Consider the following 17916-nt stretch of genomic DNA (forward strand, 5'->3'; position numbering starts at 1 on the left):
AAACAAGACCAGTAACTGAAAAGCACCATGTACACTAAAAATGTGAATTTAAAAGACTACATTTTCTACATGACCTGATGTAAATTTCCATCTATAATTTGAAAGACTCAGACAGATGTAACAGCATTGAGGCTCACTACAGAGTGGAGAAGTGACAGCCCAGTACCTTGGTGCTGTAGTCAAAACAGATGCTACATTGTGGAGCGAAGTTTGATATACTGGAGGGTCCCAAGACCAGCTTGGCCTGATCTCACAGCTGACCTAGCTGCAAGACCCCCTGAGCAATCCTGCTCCTCCTGAGGGGTGTGGGGCCCATCTTCCTGCGTAACAGTCGCATTACTGCTGAAACAGCGCATGCAAACCTCTCCCACTATGCAAAATGCTGTGGCACAGGGCTTAGTATTGCTTGCACAGCAGGTTAGTGTCCAACAGATGCCTTTACTGTGAGAAGACTGAAGAACACCAGGGGAAAAACAAACTGGAAGAAGAAAGAAAATCTAGATTTGGACATAGGAATAGCATTTTATTTCAACTTAGAAATTAAAAATATTTGTAAATATTTTTATACAGACTGTTTTCTGAATAAAATGTAATTAGAAATCTACCAAAGGTCTTCTGTATTCCTGTACTGTATTGTTAAAGCTTTGCCCTCCTTTTTCCCTTAAAGAAGTGGTTTAACAAGCTGGGATCTCCCATTTAGTTAAAAAGCTTTGATGAGTTTGGGCGAGGTAGAGGCAGCGTAAGGGGAAGAGAGATCTGATATTTTCCAACAGCATCACTGCTCTGTGAAAACTGCTTGAAAATGAAGCTTGAAGCGTAACCACAAAAGCAGCCTTCCCTTTTTCACACGAACAGGCTGCGTTACAAAATGTGAGAACCAAGTTCAGCACGTGGTGTCACGAACTGAAGCCAGTAAAAGAAATGGCACTTGGCTGGCCCAGGAAGCAGTCACAGACAGATGGGTTGAACAGAAGCTGACAGCAAGAGGTGGCCTTAGATGGAACACAAACGCTTTTTGCCACAAATACACACACAGACACCTCAGGGCTCAGTTTCCAGCTGCTTCTCTAACAAACAGCAACAGATAGCTCAAGCCAGGAGCTCACTTTAAATGGAAAAGGGTTGACGACAACTTTTAATCTCTGAAAGAGCTTTCGAGCCAAAGATTCCCAGCCCTCATTTCCAACACCACTGTTTCCCCCCATCCTGCCTGATGCTGAAGGTGGGTGAGATGTGAGGGGGCAGTGGCACCCCCTTTCGCAGCCCGAGGCAGAGACCTGCCAAGAGCTCTCCCTTAGACCAGTGGTACTTGTTTTTAGTGCTGGAAGGTTACACTGCAGTCATCACAAGGTGAATATGGGAGGGAATGAGGCGAGGCAAAGCACAGGATAGATCCCCAGCAACAGGAAGCCAGTTGGCACTAACTTCTGCATCTCTGCATTGGCACAGGACTCGGTATCTGTATCACCCAATTGAGAGACACACCGGTTAGTTTTCAGCCTGTAAACTCCTGGATTTTGTACATATACAGACAGTACAGAGACCTGTTCTCTCCACAGAAAAGCTGACATGCTGTAGAGTATTATGGTGCAACAGAAGAGTGGACCAGGCTCTGTCATTGAAAAATACGGTATTTTATTTATATTTTATTTACTTAGGAAAACCTAAGGGTAAATGAGCTGAGAGTGTCACCAGTGATGAACCCACACAAAGACTATGAGACATGTCATCTTCACAACATTACACAAAAACCCCATGAAGAAGTGAGATATTGTTCAGGTGCTTTTATCTGGACATCAGGAAAACCCCTGAAGCAACAGCTTTCATAGAAACAGCTTACTTCTTTGTGGCAGCAGGATGCAGCTAGCATCCAGATTAGTAGCATTCCCTTGCCAAAGTATCACCCACCTAAGAAAGCTGGGATATTTATCGATTGTACCGACACATCACTGCTAGTAAACTTGCCCTCACAATACTCTTTCAACCACGTCTTTGGTAACAATATACAACTGATCTGCTTTCCAACATGTGGTAGCTGGCCTGACCCTGTAAAGCAAGAGATCTGTGGATTGCTCATTTGAGCCAAGAGCAGCATGCTGATCTGGCTCAGCTGGCAGAGCTAAACTCCATGGGAGCTATTTTGGTGGTCTCTCCACTACTGCACAATACAAGAAGCATGGCCTAAAGTAACATCCACCTACAACACACTAGTAGATCATTTCAGATTCAGTACTATGTACAATTTACTCTTACTTAGTATACTAAGGAGATGTGGTATTTCTTCCAAGACGTGTTATTTGACTGAGGATTATTGAATCTTTTGGCCACTGGGCTGCAGACGGATGCTGCACTCCGGCTATACCATCAGGTTAAGAAACTTCAACAACCTGCCTCAGTTCTTCAAACAGGGGTGTGAGCTCCTTCTCTAAACTTACAATCAGCCCTGGAAAGAGAGAAGAGACAGAACATCCCATCAAACGACATAACTGAGAAGCCTCTTTCAAAACCCTGCAGCTCTCTCCCCTTCCAAGACACAGGCAGTGTTTTCCAAAACATGAAATGTCTCACTTGAGCTGCTCCTTCTCCACAGAAATAATGGGCAGCACCCCCAGGCAGGGTGCCCACAGCCCCCGGTACTAACAGGGGCACAGCCGTGCAGCACAGCTCTCCGCTGTGCTGCTGCTTGCATCCACCATGACCTTGCGGCTTTCCACAGCTACCAAGGCCCAAGCATCTGCGCAAGAATTAAATCCCTTTTGCTTGCACTCTCATTAGCCAAGGCTCTCATGAGCAAGGGCAGGTGCCTTGCTGAAGGATCTCCCCACCCCACAGAACTGAGAAGACAAAGCCACACACGGTACTGCAGAACATAGCTTGGAACTGAAGGAAAGATACCAAAAAACTAGTTTGTACAGTACAATCACTGCTGGTGCAGTGAACACCCTCATGTAGCAAGGCTAAGGTTGATCACAGGAGAAATGTGCTTCTCACAGAATAACAACTTCAGTAAGCCACCTAAAATCTATGGATTTTTACTCACACCTTTCTCTTCAAATTCATAGCAGGAACAAAGTTAATACACCTTGAAGTAAATTCAGGTAATTTATTTTCAATTATTTAAACACCTGGGCCTTAAAGTACTGCAACATTTACAATACACATGAAGACATACCAGTGTTGGCATTGCTGCTAGCAATGAAACTTACTACCAAAGGTAAGCGATTGAACTGCACCACCTGCAGGGAGAGAGAAGAGTGTTCAGCCAGCAGCCAACATGTTGGATATCAGAGCTCTGCCACATAAATTCTTTCTGAAACAAGCAGCCTCCTCAGTTTAAAAGGCAAGCAGGAGGAAAACCCACAGAGTGGACTTTTCAGTGTATCTACTTCGTAACAGTCACGGTTAAAAACACCCATAAAACTCACACCACAGTACAGGAAGCTGCACCTGGAGAGCCTGGTGTCTATCTCCCTCCCTCCTGTGTTCTGCAGTGTACTCAATGTGTGTAAACCAACTCAGTCACCCATTTGTTTTCCAAACAAAGATAGATACTGTAGGCTAAACAGTTGGCCAGTTTACTGCAGTCATAATAAAAAGCTCTCAAGACCATTAGGACTTGAGAAGGAACAGAAACTTAGTAGATGATGGATTTCAGGACACAACCAGTATATAAAAAAAAAGTGAGTGGTATTTTAAAGCTTTCTTACCTCAAAGTCATACTGGCAGCCAGATCAGCTATAAAGTAGGCTGCATGTACTTTTATTTAACTTTAGGTGTCAATAATTATAAACCAATAGTGTTTGCAAAAGAGAACATAAGGCCACATGAGCAGCACCTGCTGCAAATCCCTGATTACTACCTGTTCAGAAAAAAAATCACCATTTTCAACCAGTAAATCTCAGTTTTGAGAAATGTAAGAGAAGCTTAACAAATAGCTCAAAGTTTAGCTTAGCCATTTAAAGCAGCGTGAGAAATAAACCAGAAATACTTCAATAGCAGCCAAGCAGAAATTTAGCAGAGTTTAAACCGCCTCTCCCTCGCTCTGGAACAGCTCTGGTCACTGAGAACAGCCCACACTGAGGTTACTCACCTGGTACGTATTGTAATAGCAGATGATACTTTTGTTTTTCGAAAGTCCTAGTTTACTGCCCTGATCTGTGGCAAGGGCAAAGGTGGACAGAAAGCCAGGTCGCAGTGCATGTTCTGGAGCATTATCATTGGCAACTGGAACAAAACAAGAAAATTCTTATTTTTAGGTGGTATCTACGACTGCATCACAACTCCTTATACAGCTCAGCGCTCTGCCAAAAGCAGGTCTGGTGTTGGGGAACACATAACATATCTTATATGCTTCTGCAACAAGCACAGGACAATCTTCAGGAGCAGTACATCATTTAATATTCAGTGCATGATCAATACTCATTATACCAGCATCCTCCCTAGCATGCCTAAGAACCAGCCTTTTCCTTTCTGATGCACAGCCTGTGCTGATGTCACTGCGGTTCTGTGTCCCTCGCTGTCTGCACCAATTCCAGCATTAGAATTGATTACTGGCACAGAGTCACTTGAATGAAAACAGGTGAAGGTATGCAAGTTCTGCTAAGTGTTTAAATGCTTTGGGACATTAAAAAGACAGTAAAAATCTGCAGTACTTGAATCAGTACTCTTCAGAATTCTTAAACTAGTTTACCCACAACATAAAAACATCTTAAAGACTGCAAAGATATGATAAAAATTACAGTACCAAAAAGTAAATGAAATTAAGTAACGTGTGTGTAAAAGCTGGAGACAATTGCTTCTAAGCACAGACCAGCCAAATCAACAAAATACCGACAAGCTCTCCCTAGTACATTGTATCAGCCTGCGAGTGACTTGAAGATACAAGCACCTTACACCACTCTATCTCCCTATTCACCGAGGAAAATTTCTGTGGCCTACAGTTACTAAGAACATTGCATATACATGAACAAAAGGATAAATTTAAAGAGGTACATAACCAGCTATTGAACTGGAAGTAAAACTCTAATTAAATTCTTCAATTTTGGATATGCAGGTATCGGGCATCACCCAAGAAGATCCTGCTGTCCTTTTCCACCGCCTGCTGTTCAGTCAGGATTTCGGTTGCAGGCACAGTGAGAAGCTGAAGTTACCTTTGATAACAGGCACACCATCTCTGTCTGAGACTACGATAGCATGAAGACCTTCAACGCTGCAAAAAAAATGGAGACACCATTTTAGAAACAGAGTAATTAGTAGCAAAGATCTTTTTTTCTGAACAAATGCGCAAGGAAGGGGAAAATGTGGAAAAAATTGATGCCTTCACTGATTTAATATTCCACTGAAAGGTACTTGTTTAGTACAGGTGGTCTCTTGGAATAGAAAAAAAGATAAATACAAAATGAAATTACTGAAAATTGCATGGAACTTTTAGCTTCAGAAAGAGAACTGATACTACTATCAGATTTTGCTAGTTAAGCAAGAGCCTTTGCACGTCGTCCTCGCTCAGCGAGTGCCAGGTTCCCTGTATTCGCACGCTATCTCAGGCTGTGGCTGTTCTATGCTGCCAGTAACCGGCGACTCCCGAAAAGGGAATTACGAAGGAGTAGGCAACCGAGTCACGAGGAACGTTCTTCCCTCTCCTCATCACGACGCGATGCGCACACTTCGCTTCTCTCCACAGGGGCGAGGGGCCGAGCTGTCCGCAGCTCGGGTACTTCCAGCTCACGCAAACAAGGAGCGCCCTCCCCCCGACAGCGACAGGGGCTGCCGGTTAACAGCCCCCTGCGCTCCGGCAGGGCTCAGGTAAGCGCCCCTCTCATTCGGAAGACTCCCGGGCCAGCCCCGCCGCCCGGACACCCCGGCCGCCACAGCCGCGGGCTCCGCTCCGGCGTGAGAGCGGGGGGGACGCAGCGCCCAGAGCCCGCACCCGGCGCCCCCCGCCGCAGGGCCGGGCCGGGCCCGCCGCGCCCCCGCGCCAGTTACCTCGGCAGCTTCTTGTACAGGAACCTCTTCAGGTCCTGGGGGCAGAGACGGCGGCACGTTACTTATCGCCCCCCAAAAGCGGGCGGAGGGAGCGCCCCGCTCCCCCGGGCCCAGCCCCGCCGCCCGCCGCGAGGCGCCTCCCCCTTCCCGCCAGGCCCCGAACCCCGCCACCCCGCGCGTACCCGGCCCCAGCGCTTCCCCCCCCGCGGCGCTCCCCCAGGCCTCCGCCCGAGCCGCCGCCCGCGCCCCTACCGCCGCCCAACCGCCCCGCGGAGCCGCACTCACGTCGGCCATGGCTGGGAGCCTGCCGCCGCTGCCGCCGCCACCTCCGCGGGCCTGCGAGAGGAGAGGGCGCCCGGTCACCCGCGGCGCGGCGGGAGCGGCCCCTACCGCGAAGGAGGGGAGTGGCGAGCGGGCGGGGGCGCTCCCTCCCTGGGGCCCAACCGCCTCCCCCCGCCCCGCTGCCATGGTGGAGGCCGCCCCCACCCGCCCCGGGAAGGGAGAGCGGTTGGGCCCAGACCACCATCGGGGTGGGGGGAGTTGCTGCTACCTGTCCGCGCGGCCGGCGCGCCCCGCGCTGCCACCGCCCTCGGCGCCCACCCGCCCAGCTCCACCACAGCCGCCGCTTCCCCTTTAAGCCTCTATCACATGACGCTGCACCACCCTCCCGAACCCGGAAGCGCTTCCCCGCCACCGCCCCGCCCAGGCAGCGCCGGATTGGTCCCGCTGGCGCATGCGCCGAGGGGAGCACGGGACTGTGCGGTGACCGCGGGGCGGGGCGGTGACCCCGCGCAGCTCTGACGGACCCTCCGCGCTCCCCCTGTGGCCGGTGAGGTGTCGGCTCGTTGAGTTCCGGGCACAACCGGCAACGGCAGCACAGTCTTGGAGGAAAAACCCCCCAGAATTTAAGATAAAGGAGGGAACTGGGGCTGTTTAGTCTGGAGAAAAGGAGGCTGAGGGGAGACCTTATCGCTTTCCGCAACTACCTTGAAAGGAGGTTGTAGTGGGGTGGGTGTTGGTCTCTTCTCCCAGGCAACAAGTGATAGAACGAGAGGAAAGGGCCTCAAGTTGTGCCAGGGGAGGTTTAGACTGGATATCAGGAAAAATTTCTTCCACAAAAGGGTTATCAGACATTGGAACAGGCTGCCCAGGGAAGTGGTGGAGTCACCATCCCTGGAGGGACTTAAGAGATGAGTAGAGGTGGTGCTTAGGGACATGGTTTAGTGGTGGACTTGGCAGTGCTGGGTTAACGGTTGGACTTGATGATCCTAAAGCTCCTTTCCAACCCAAAACGATTCTATGATTCTAAGAAACGTCCGTTTTGCCGAGCACAGCTTTACTCCTCCAGTGATGCTCGTTCCCCACACTTTTGGATCTAGTCCATTGAGCCATGGACCTGCAGGCTAATAATTTAACAGCTCAGGTGAAGAAATAAAACAGATTAATCCAGTAGGTGCCTACAGTGTAACAATGGTAACTGTCTGCTTGTTAAAGTAGTCTTGTATCAGAATCTATGACACAGTGTAGCTTTCAAAAAACCCCCACTGAGCCTGTATCAGTGCTTTTTCTCTAAAAGAGAGCTGCTACATGCCAAGCACTGTTGATAGCTGAAGATTTTGCTTAGATGCCAATACTGGAGCTTAAATTAAAATAAATTAAAAAAAAGATGTTCACCTGAAAATTGCCAATGTTTCTGAATGTATAGGTCTGGTGAAGTTTTAAAAAAGCCCAAAACAACAAGAAGCAACTTTTTTACAATCAATGGAGGGCTTTGCTCATTCAAAAGGGCAAATTTATTTGAATATTGAGAATCCCCACCTCCTTCCCAATCCAAGCCATGCAGACACAGCCATTTGATACGGACTTGGTCATACTGGAGACCTAAAGAGATCCCCATAAAATTCTCATCTGTGAGCTTCTGGTAGCATTTTCAAAATACTACCTGGGACAACCTTGGTCTACTCATTTATTAAAATATTCCCTACCGTACACTAAAAATGTTTAAAAATGCAACTGGCTTCTTAAAATTTGTAGGTATGATGCTCAATGATCAGTTTTACTTGTTCCCCTGTCACACTGAGTATGACTGAAACGTAGGCAAAAGCATCTATGAGATGGCTCCTGTGTTGCTAATATTCATGGGAATTTCATCTCCAGTTCCAATGACAGCCTTTCTATACACACAGACCAAACCAGTTTGTAATGGCATATTTCTTTCCTGTATTTATTACATTTGTACTGTTTGCTTCCAGAAGTATCTCGATCATATGCCAAGTATAGCACAAAATATTACATTTGTTACATGGTACTTTTTCTCCAGGCTCTATCCAGTGGTTTACAAAGGAGCACGGGGAAAGCAATGCACAGAGATCAGCAGCACTTGCAAGGTTATAGCAAATTGTTAGTAGACGGGGGATACAGCACCAGGGCTTCTGCCTGCCAGTTGCCATGAATCGTTATGACCAAGCTTCCTCTGGTAAAACTGACTGCACTCGATCAACCAGATTTAGACAACTGGGAAGCTAGTACTTTTTAAAGATACAGCTTCAGGAATTTGTATATTAACTGGGTTTTTTAAAACAAAATGTTTGCTTTTACTATTACATTTTCCTTCTGCTCTCTTTGACAGATCTACAAGAATGAAGAATAACAACTGTTTAAGGGATGAATGAAATTTATGGAACAAATAGCCTTAAAAACCATATTCTTTACAAAATTATATTAAAAATGTATATAATATAAAGTTGTCTCTGCTGCCTATTTAAATGCATCTGTTACATTTTAATGACTATAATGTTCTACCTTTTCTTGGGAACTTTGTAAAAGAATCAAGACTGTTGAAAAAAAGTAAAAAATTCAAATTTAATCTTGTTTTACCTAAACAGTTCGAGAACTTGTAGGGAAGTGTTCATCAGATGTGAACATGGAACTTGCTTGTGACTCAGGATGCTCCATAAATAGAACACATATTGAAGTTGTATTTCAGCAGATACAAGTCATCTCCTGTTTTCATTATGCTATGTCAAAGCGTCATGCCAAGATTTTTCACTTTTTGCAGGGCTTTCTCTTTTAAAGGAGAAATCAAGAACCAATGCTTGTGCTATCTTTAGTTATGACCTGTATTTAATCTAGAATTAAATAAAAAGAGGAAGGAGTTAATTCCAGGTAGCTAGAAAAAGTTGAGGGATTTTTAGTCAGGCTGTTCAAAACCAGTTTTGTTTTTCCCTTTTCTTTCCAGTATATCTTATTTTAATGAACTTCACCTTCTGAAGAAAGGTCATCAGAAAAGATTCAAGTACTCCACCACCTTCAATTAGCATCTTGCTCATAAGAAAATTCATTCGGAACTTTGCAGCAGATTATCTTCCCTGGACTTGTTGAAGGAATGATATTTTGGAAGAAAAAAACCTTCAGACTTGAGAAAAAAAGTAACAATCGCAAGGAGAGAAATACCCACTTGCAATATTAAAAGAATGTTTGCATATTTAAAGCAGGTTAATCTTTATGCTACAGGAAATAATAGCATCCTTCTGCATGTTACTGCATATTTCAAAGTGTGCAACTGTTTAATCTGTTAAATGCTAAGTAGCATTTTTCTACCAGTATAAACATATTAATTGTTTTCTTCTTTGAAAATGGCAATTGCAAAAGATAATCCAATGAAATGTGGCAGCCTAGGTCTCACTTTTAAACTGCTGGGACGCCTGTGTTGCCACAGGACACAGCCACTGCATTATTCCAGTTTGCTGAGGTACGATAGCAATCTCGCCAACCTAACGCAGCTCAACATCCGTCCATTCACCTGCTTCTCAGCTGCAGCAGAAGCAACTGCAGAGCAGACATAACCCATCCAATTATTATAAGCAGCTTTGCTAAGACCATCTCTTCACTCTGACTTCACTGTTCTGATATTTGACAAATGTGTTCTATATCCTTTTTCCTCTTAACTAAAAGATCACCTGCAAGCTCAGACTCATATGGGAAGGCCCGACTACTTGTTAAAGCCTTTGGAACAATTTTCTTCTATTAAGAAGACACAGGAGTACCAACATGTACTTTTATAGTTTGTTTTCATTAGTATAATTACAACACATTCTGGACAGTTACAAAATCTGGGGAATCATGTTTTCTCCATAAATTTCTATTGCAAACGTCAAACATTTGGGTGCCTTTCCATTACTTCTGCACACTTTTCCTATAATCTTAGTAAGGACATCCAGTACCGCAACCCCATTTTTTTTTTAATTCAGCAGCTTTTAGTCCTGCTTTGTGCCTCAGGCTTTGATGTCCACCTCGAATGATGGTTTAGCTGTTTCGTGGAAAGCCCGCAGCTAGTCTCTCTTATGTTACACAAATTCAATAGAGGACATTTCCAGTAGGACAGTTTAGCAAAGGTATATATGCAAAATTATTTCTAGGTCACTTTGAGCAACAGCATTTAGCATATTTCTAAAGTAAAATCCTTCTCTAGATCAGAAGGAATTCCAATAAAGCCAGTCAAGTATTTAAACTTTCAGTTTAGGAGGAGAATTTGGCTCCACATAAACTGATAGTGTTGTTCACAGATAGCAGCTTTCTCAAACAAAAACACTGCCCTTATTACAAGCCACCTGGCATTCTCAAACACAAGAAACATTTTCCTGCATAGCACTGTTAAAATGTAAAAACATCAGCTACTGAACCTAAAAACATTTTCAACCCACTTTTGATAAACTTTAAGTACACTGTACTTAGGTGCTTCAGAACAGTTCTTCGCATCAGCAGGCATGGCTACATTTAGCTTCCATGTACAGGCCACTGAATTACATGATCTTGTATGTAGGAGCCGAACAGTATGCTTGCTCATTTCTAGCAACATTCTGGTCCAGAGAAAAGCACACCCTACCTCTGCCGCCCTGGGACAAGTGATATGGCTCTGACCATAGGAGCATACTGCAAACTAGCAAAGCAATTAAACAGTTGGCAAAAGTGTTGAAAGGCACATAGCTTGTGCTTAGCAATGTTTCCCTGTTCCACTTGTGGTGCCCATTGAGGGATCAGTGCTGGGACCTAGCTCGAAATTAAAAAATAGTAAGAAAGTGGAAGCCTCCCAGGAAAAAAAATTAGGTTGCCTTTTTTTTTTTTGAGCTTTAAGATTTTACTATTGCCTGTTTTCCTCTACCTTTCCAGTGAAAATTAAGGAAGTTATGGATGCATGTTAACCATACGTATGGACTTACTACTACTGAAATACCAAATGGCAGAGCTGCTGTAAACTGTTGCAAGTACTAAAAGCAATGCTTATAATGGTCTGTACAGCATTTGCAAATACTTACTTTGAAAAGAGATTAGTGTAGTTCTTCATTTTCTCAGCATTGCTTAGAAACTCTAAAAAACTACAACAGCTAACTGCTACTCTACACCAGATCAAACACCCCAACAGATATTTACGAATATATGCCATTATATTTAAAAATACCAAGTTCCTCTAAGCTGGTAAGCCTAGAAGATTTTACATAGAGTTAGAGATAAAATATTAAAAATTCTTGTTTCAACTCCACACACTTGACATCTGAATAGGAGTGATGTAATCATACTATTTATTCCATCAGTGAGACAAAATGTTGTATGGAACTAAATTTCTGAGATTTTAAATAGAAAGTCATTTAACTCGTATATACACAAAGTGTTCTTTCCACAGGTATTTACATGGCAAATATGTTAGAGGAGAACCATGATGACTAAGTCTTTACAAGTATAGCATCCTTTCTGAGCTATTCTCTCTGCTGAAAGAATTCACAGAAGCTTTGAAGTAAAATCTAGACAATTAAAGTTACCTATATTTCACAGTAGGTAAAGAAGCCATTAAATGATATTTCAGCATAAGGTTTCTGGAAACAGCTACACAGTAGAGTTTTACATCCACCCATCTTTTCCAGCATTCATGGTGAAACTAAATCTCTTCTTAATTTACAGGAGAGATAACGGCATACGTAAAGATGTATAATTGTAGTTCATTCTCCTCGATAGAGGCTGGTCAGCCGTTCTAGTTCTTTGCAGTTGTCCATGGACATAGAGTCTGCTTTCTTTCGAAGACGGTCATCTCGATATACTTTTGCTGCATAAAGTAAGTCTGTTTCTTTAATGAAAAAAAGAGAAAAGATTTTTCAGGTTAAACCGAATACTTTGCACATGATACACTCCTTCTCAGAGCTGTCCAAAACACCTCAGGTTTAATCCTCATCCTTTTTTCCTTCTGTCTATTCTAACTACCCACAGACACCACCTAAACAGCACTGCTACAGCTTCTCTTTGCTGAATCTTCACAAGCATTTCATCTTTTTGATCAAGGAAAGTGGTAACAGCCTTCCAGCACCCTCATATTTCATACAGCAGTACCTGATTAGAAAACAAACAAACAACTCCCTACTACTTCTGTCAGACCGCATGAAACAATACAAATATAGGCCACACTCAGAGATCTTGCATATTATTCACAGCTCTAGCATCTTGTCTGTGCCCAAAAACCCATTATGAATGTTAAGCCCATTACTTAACTGATGCTGCTTCAGACTGACAGTGTTCAGAGGTATTAATCTGAGGTATTAATAGCCTGACATTGCTGAGCATTTTAATTCTAGAAAATCTTTTTCAGCCCTTCAATTCAAAATGGATTAGCAAGGCATTCTTAAATGTCAATCAACGCTGGAAAGATTTTAACTGTCAAGGAGATCCAACACACAACAGGTATTTTAAATCCATAAACCCACAAAACCATCTGTTTCTATAAACAGAGAAAATCTATTAGGGGCCACTTTCTGAAAATCAATTTGGGTAGTTTTCACAACCTGATAACATGACAGTCACCACCTTCAGGTTATTTCTCTTCTTTATACTAGGGTGAGATGTTCCTGTAGTCATCACATTTTTCCCAGTAAATATGTACATACGGAATCGTGGGCCTCTCTGCATTGTTCAGGACTCTTTCATGCTTAAAAAAGTAAGCATGTCAAGAATAAATGCTGAAGAATGGGAAAGGTATTCTTTCTCCTCTTTCCCTCCCCAGGTGGAAACTGCATATCAACTAAATCTTTTCAAAGATATTTAGAGAGTAAATATATTACAGGGACACAAATATGCCAGTAAATCTAAGCATTAATGACTAGATCAATAAAAGCAAACTATCTTTCCAGATCTACAAACCCACTGAAAAAATGTAAAAATAATAATTTATCTTTTTATTGTGCTGGATTATATCTTGTCTTTAATTTTTTGTTGACAACCACGTATCATTTTTGTAAACTATTTTAAGATTACCAATCATTCATCTAGCAACCACTTAAATGAAAAATTAGGTATTCATTTCATGAAGAGTGAACATATTCAAACATTTCAAGATGATCAAAGGACAACCTAGTTGAAAAAATAAAAGAGTTTTTAATATTTGCTTATGAATTATATCCAAAAATTCTCCAACACTTTCCTCTACTTGAAAAATCTGGGGAAAATCATTCTGATCAAAACTCTGGGCAATAATCTGAACATTTTCCCCCAAAGCACTGGTGTTTCTCTTGCATACATGTGACCCATCCACAGTTTTCTGCCCACAGTTCTTTCCTGTGGGCAATTTGTAAAACTGTAGAGATTTACTTATGCATAAGCAATGTGTACTCATAACGCCTCCAGGAAGCATTGGGCCTGCTATGCACGGGCACTGCAGTTTGTATTTGTCAGGCCAACTGTAATGAATACATGCAGTCATATTCAGGCATTTGATGAGCTGTGATGCCGGGCTGTCTTTTACAACTGGGAAAAGCTAAGGGGCCATCTCAGCTGAAAGGCTTGGCATCACTGGACTGCAGAGAGTAAAGCTGTGCAGGAGCACACTATTTCACTCACAGAAGAGCATTCTGTTTGCTTCTGGTCAGTTTACTGACAGTTCATGAATGAATTATTTATCCACTAAGCTATTATTGAAGCTTACCAGCTGAAAAGTTGAAACCATGTGGTTTCAACACTGATGTCATTTTAGCAGCGCTGTTCTCACAGAGCATGAAAGGCTCACCAAATGGTCACAGATAATAGAATGACAGGCTAAAACTGATGATGATTTGGAGATGGTCGATGTTATTCAGTATCCTTATGCTTTAACACTGAATTCTAGGCTTCTGAAAGAAAACAGCTCCTTGTATAATATTAAATAAGACTGGAAAAATAGATGGTAAACTAAAAAAAAAAACAACTGTTTTTAAGGTCTGATATAGCCAAGGTACCAAGTCCAGGGAGAAAACTTATTCAGCACTGGCGAAAGATTAAGCACTGATTTACAGCTTATGATGTTTTACAGGACATGCTGCATGTCCTTGGTTGACTGGAAAAGCTGTGTTTGTATGTACTGTAGTAGAGGGCAAATTATATTTTTCCTTCTCCAGAAACACCTATGTAAGCTTTTGTTTTATTTATTTATATAAAAGCAGCTAGCGAAATGAGATATTGCCATGATAAAATAACGTGGAAGAGATTAGAATTCTTAGCTTTCGTCCTTAAGTTGAAGCAATTTCTTTCTCATTATCAATTCACTATAGTCTTTAATATTCTGATAAATGGTCACAGAGTAGCAGGTTAAAATTGCTGATGATTTGCAGATGGTTGTTAGGTGACTGAGTAAAACACAGAAATTAAGTGACACTGGGGACACTTTTAGAAGTGAGAAACAGTAGGGAACCTTACACTTGCTTTCTCATTCAGATATTTTAACAATACAAGCCCTTCATTCTTGCTTGAGGCAATCTTTTTTATAGTAATGTATGCTTTCGTGAAATTATACATATTACCAAACTTACTTTGTTGCCTCTCCTTCCAACAGTTATTACGAATATTGGACACGTAATCCTCTTCCACACTCTTTTCCACTTTCTGTAATGACACTCCTTTGTATTCATTTCTAAAGTCCTTGTTGACATAATAAATGACACCCAAGTTTTCTGTCTGCATTTTTATGGTCTGCCCTGTACTTCTGCAAAAAAGGAGGGGGGGGTGGAGAGAGTAGGTATTTATTTGATTTTTTTTTAATACCACAAAGACACTTCTAAAAAATATTGCTATTACAGAAGAACAGTGCATCACTGAATTTGCCATTTCAGGACAAGTAATGAAATTAATGGCTGTATAATCTGCCAGAGAATAAAATTACTACATTTACCTGAACATTAAACTTCTGCTGATTAAACACTTGATCTTGAAAAAAAAACCCCACTTTAGTAATACACTTGTTTTATATCTCTTTTGTCAAATATAAGCTTTGGTAACAGAAAATTACATTCAAACTCAACAGAAAGAAAAATAGGTCACTATTCTGTAGCAACCCAGTACAGGCATCTCCATTCTAAAGTGTTTTCTGCCAGCCCTGACAAATCCATTTTCCTGCTGGCATTCTGTGGATTAAAAATCAAAGACTGTGCACAAACATTTTGGCAGAGAAGTGTTTATAAGCATCACAACAGCTTAGTTGCAGACGGGAAAAACATCACACTCAGAAATAAAGAACTCTGAAAAATAAGAGAGGAGAAAAGAAACCTTTCTGTTGTGGGGCCGAGAGCTCTGCAAGGAACTAAGGACCTTTAAAACAGTTGTGGCGAGTGGGCTAAGTCTACTAGCTAGTTGCATACTTGATTAAAGTTATTTATTTCTCTCAAGGAAAAAAGGTTTATATATCCCTCTGTAAAAAAAAACGGTAAGTTTCTCTAAGAGAATTCTTTGCAAGAAAAAGAAGATAAACTATTTTACCATCATCTAGAATGAAGCAAAAACCAGACAATTTCCCCAGCTCTCATCTAGTTCAAAACTTAAATAAGGACAAGAAGGTTGCTTTCAAATACTTCACTTGCTGCAAGCACAGATGACCCCTAAAAGAATAACGAGCCTTAGCAGGTTTCAGGATCCGATTAAATATGCTGGAGATGCAAACACCTTTGCAACATGCTACATTGCATGGACCCACTGCCTTGTATTAGAAGGCCTCCTGAACTCCAGGTATTGCTGACCTCTTTTCTCCATTACATTCTCACAGCATGTTCTTAGTACCTAACTTTCAAGTTTTCTTCTGCTTTGTCTATACCTTCCCTCACTGTGGGAAATCAAAGACCAACTAATGGCAGGTTCTCTAAAATGCTTCTAAGTGGGAGAGGGTGATTACAACATCCTCCCCTCTGTTTTAAGCTAATAAGGAAGCATTACTTACGATCTTGGGTATAAGGCGTAAGGAGGGTTAGATACCATCAACTGGCTCAACAAGGAGACAAGAATCAATACAATAATAGGCATCAGCTGAATGAACATAGAGAAACCTCCCTGAGGAACAAAACAGATTCAGGTATTTCATAAAACAGCATCAAGTAAACAGGTAAATTTGACAAGATTTAATGCAAAGTGTGACTTCCTGCTTTAAGCATCAAAAGCTGCTAGGAAAACTATAACTACAAACCTACACACACTGTAGTGTTATCTTAACTTTCCAATGCATACACAGTATTCACAGAGCGCTCAAGCTGCAAGAGTTTGTGGGTTAGCATGTAGCCACAAGCTATTACCAAATGAATAGCTGGATTCAGTTACGTTGTAGGCCATGATTTGGTCTCATCTATACAGTGATATGTAATTATACAGGACTATATATAATTCATATAGATGAATACTGAGCCTTAAGTACAATTCTTACCTCAGCCCAAATAGATTTTTAAACGTAGACAAGGATTAATGACCAGAATTAGTGGCATATTTAGGCTAATACTACCAGTCACTGGTAAGATAGTGACATACAACAATAGCTTTACAAAACCATTATCTTCTCAAATTTGCATGTCTATTTAGCAATCAGTAAGACAACCACCTGCCAAAGTTCTAAAATATGTAACTGGCAAGTACAAGTTCTCCTCTACAACACAAAGCTCCTGTACAGTCACATCACTGAAAGCAACTACCAGCAAATTTCACAATCCACAGTTTAAAGTCAAGGGTGCTCAAACATACATCACCCCTCTCTTCCTCCCTCTCATGTCCACTCTGACGGTGCTGATTAGGATGACTGTAGCCAGCACGACCATTAGAAAATGAATGCACACTACCTAAGTAAAGAAATATCCACATTTAAACGATGTAAAAAAAAACTATTTAGAGGTCAATACAGGAGCAACAACATAAAGCATTTAACGTTACTGCACAATGACACTTAAAGTGTCTCAACTTTAAGATATCTTACAATTTCAAAGTTGTTTAAAATAAATATTTTAAGCTCTAAGACAACTGATTTGTCATTTCATGTACTGCAGAATCACCACAGAAACCCCAAAGAACTGAACTCACATTTTTGGGATTGAGCAACACTTAGGGGAAAAATAAACTGTGATGCAGATTAAAGAGCTGGGGTTTGAGGCAAGTTGGAGTTATTTTTCTATTTTATAATGTCACAAACTCTAATGCCACTCTGGCCAGCAGCATTGTATCCTGATGATTATACTGTTATACACAAATACCTGTTGGAAAGGCCCCTCCAAAAAACATGTTGAACAGATCCTCTGGAGTAATATCTGCCTCACAACCTCTATGGAAGTTGAATCTACCGTTGCTCGGGTGATTGCATGTTTGCTCTTCACTGCCTGTAAGGTCATACTGCTTTCGTTTTTCTGGATTACTCAGCACCGCATATGCATTTCCGATTTCTGAAGCAAGGAATAAAAGACAACTCCCATAAATGAAAGATAAGAGCTATTCCAGCATGAAAATTGCAATTTCGAGATCAAGAATAGGCAGCAAATTATGTCCTTTACTGTATGTTACAAATCAACTATAGTACAACAAAGTCCAGAAACATCTCTACTTTTCTAATCATAGCTTCCACAAAGTTTCTCACCAACGCTACTCAAAGGCCTTTCATCCTGTTGAACTAGGCAGAAGGCA

At 41.9% G+C, this 17916-nt stretch overlaps 2 protein-coding genes and 1 long non-coding RNA gene across 8 annotated transcripts in view; 1 reads left to right on the forward strand and 2 right to left on the reverse strand.

The window, feature by feature from the left end:
• Positions 1-1613: 1613 nt before the first annotated feature.
• LAMTOR3 (late endosomal/lysosomal adaptor, MAPK and MTOR activator 3) lies at positions 1614-6599 on the reverse strand. Of its 2 annotated transcripts, none has more exons than XM_068402586.1 (7): positions 6533-6599; positions 6268-6318; positions 5983-6017; positions 5151-5209; positions 4091-4224; positions 3173-3236; positions 1614-2443 (listed from the first exon to the last, which is right to left on the reverse strand). In XM_068402586.1, exons 2-7 carry the CDS (start codon positions 6274-6276, stop codon positions 2370-2372), a joined length of 375 nt encoding a protein of 124 aa, XP_068258687.1. In that variant the 5' UTR covers positions 6277-6318; positions 6533-6599; the 3' UTR covers positions 1614-2369. The 2 variants fall into 2 exon arrangements, with proteins under 2 accessions (XP_068258687.1, XP_068258688.1); XM_068402587.1 differs by having other exon boundaries at positions 6530-6572.
• On the forward strand, positions 5544-8725 carry LOC137664510 (uncharacterized). The gene is made up of 2 exons (XR_011048343.1): positions 5544-5802; positions 8612-8725. It is a non-coding gene; the product is annotated as an uncharacterized lncRNA (long non-coding RNA).
• Positions 8192-17916, reverse strand: part of DNAJB14 (DnaJ heat shock protein family (Hsp40) member B14) — a 34234-nt gene continuing 24509 nt past the window's right edge. For 4 of the 5 annotated variants that reach the window (XM_068402581.1, XM_068402582.1, XM_068402583.1 and 1 more), the window contains 5 exons: positions 17493-17678; positions 16990-17084; positions 16202-16311; positions 14805-14977; positions 8192-12100 (listed from right to left, as the gene is read on the reverse strand). In XM_068402581.1, the coding sequence (XP_068258682.1) occupies positions 11976-12100; positions 14805-14977; positions 16202-16311; positions 16990-17084; positions 17493-17678 (689 nt within the window). In that variant the 3' untranslated portion in view covers positions 8192-11975. Of the gene's footprint in view, positions 12101-14804; positions 14978-16201; positions 16312-16989; positions 17085-17492; positions 17679-17916 lie in introns of those variants that run through there. The other variant, XM_068402585.1, reaches the window with a different exon arrangement.

Source organism: Nyctibius grandis, chromosome 6, assembly GCF_013368605.1.
Source record: "Nyctibius grandis isolate bNycGra1 chromosome 6, bNycGra1.pri, whole genome shotgun sequence".
Lineage (NCBI taxonomy): Eukaryota > Metazoa > Chordata > Aves > Nyctibiiformes > Nyctibiidae > Nyctibius > Nyctibius grandis.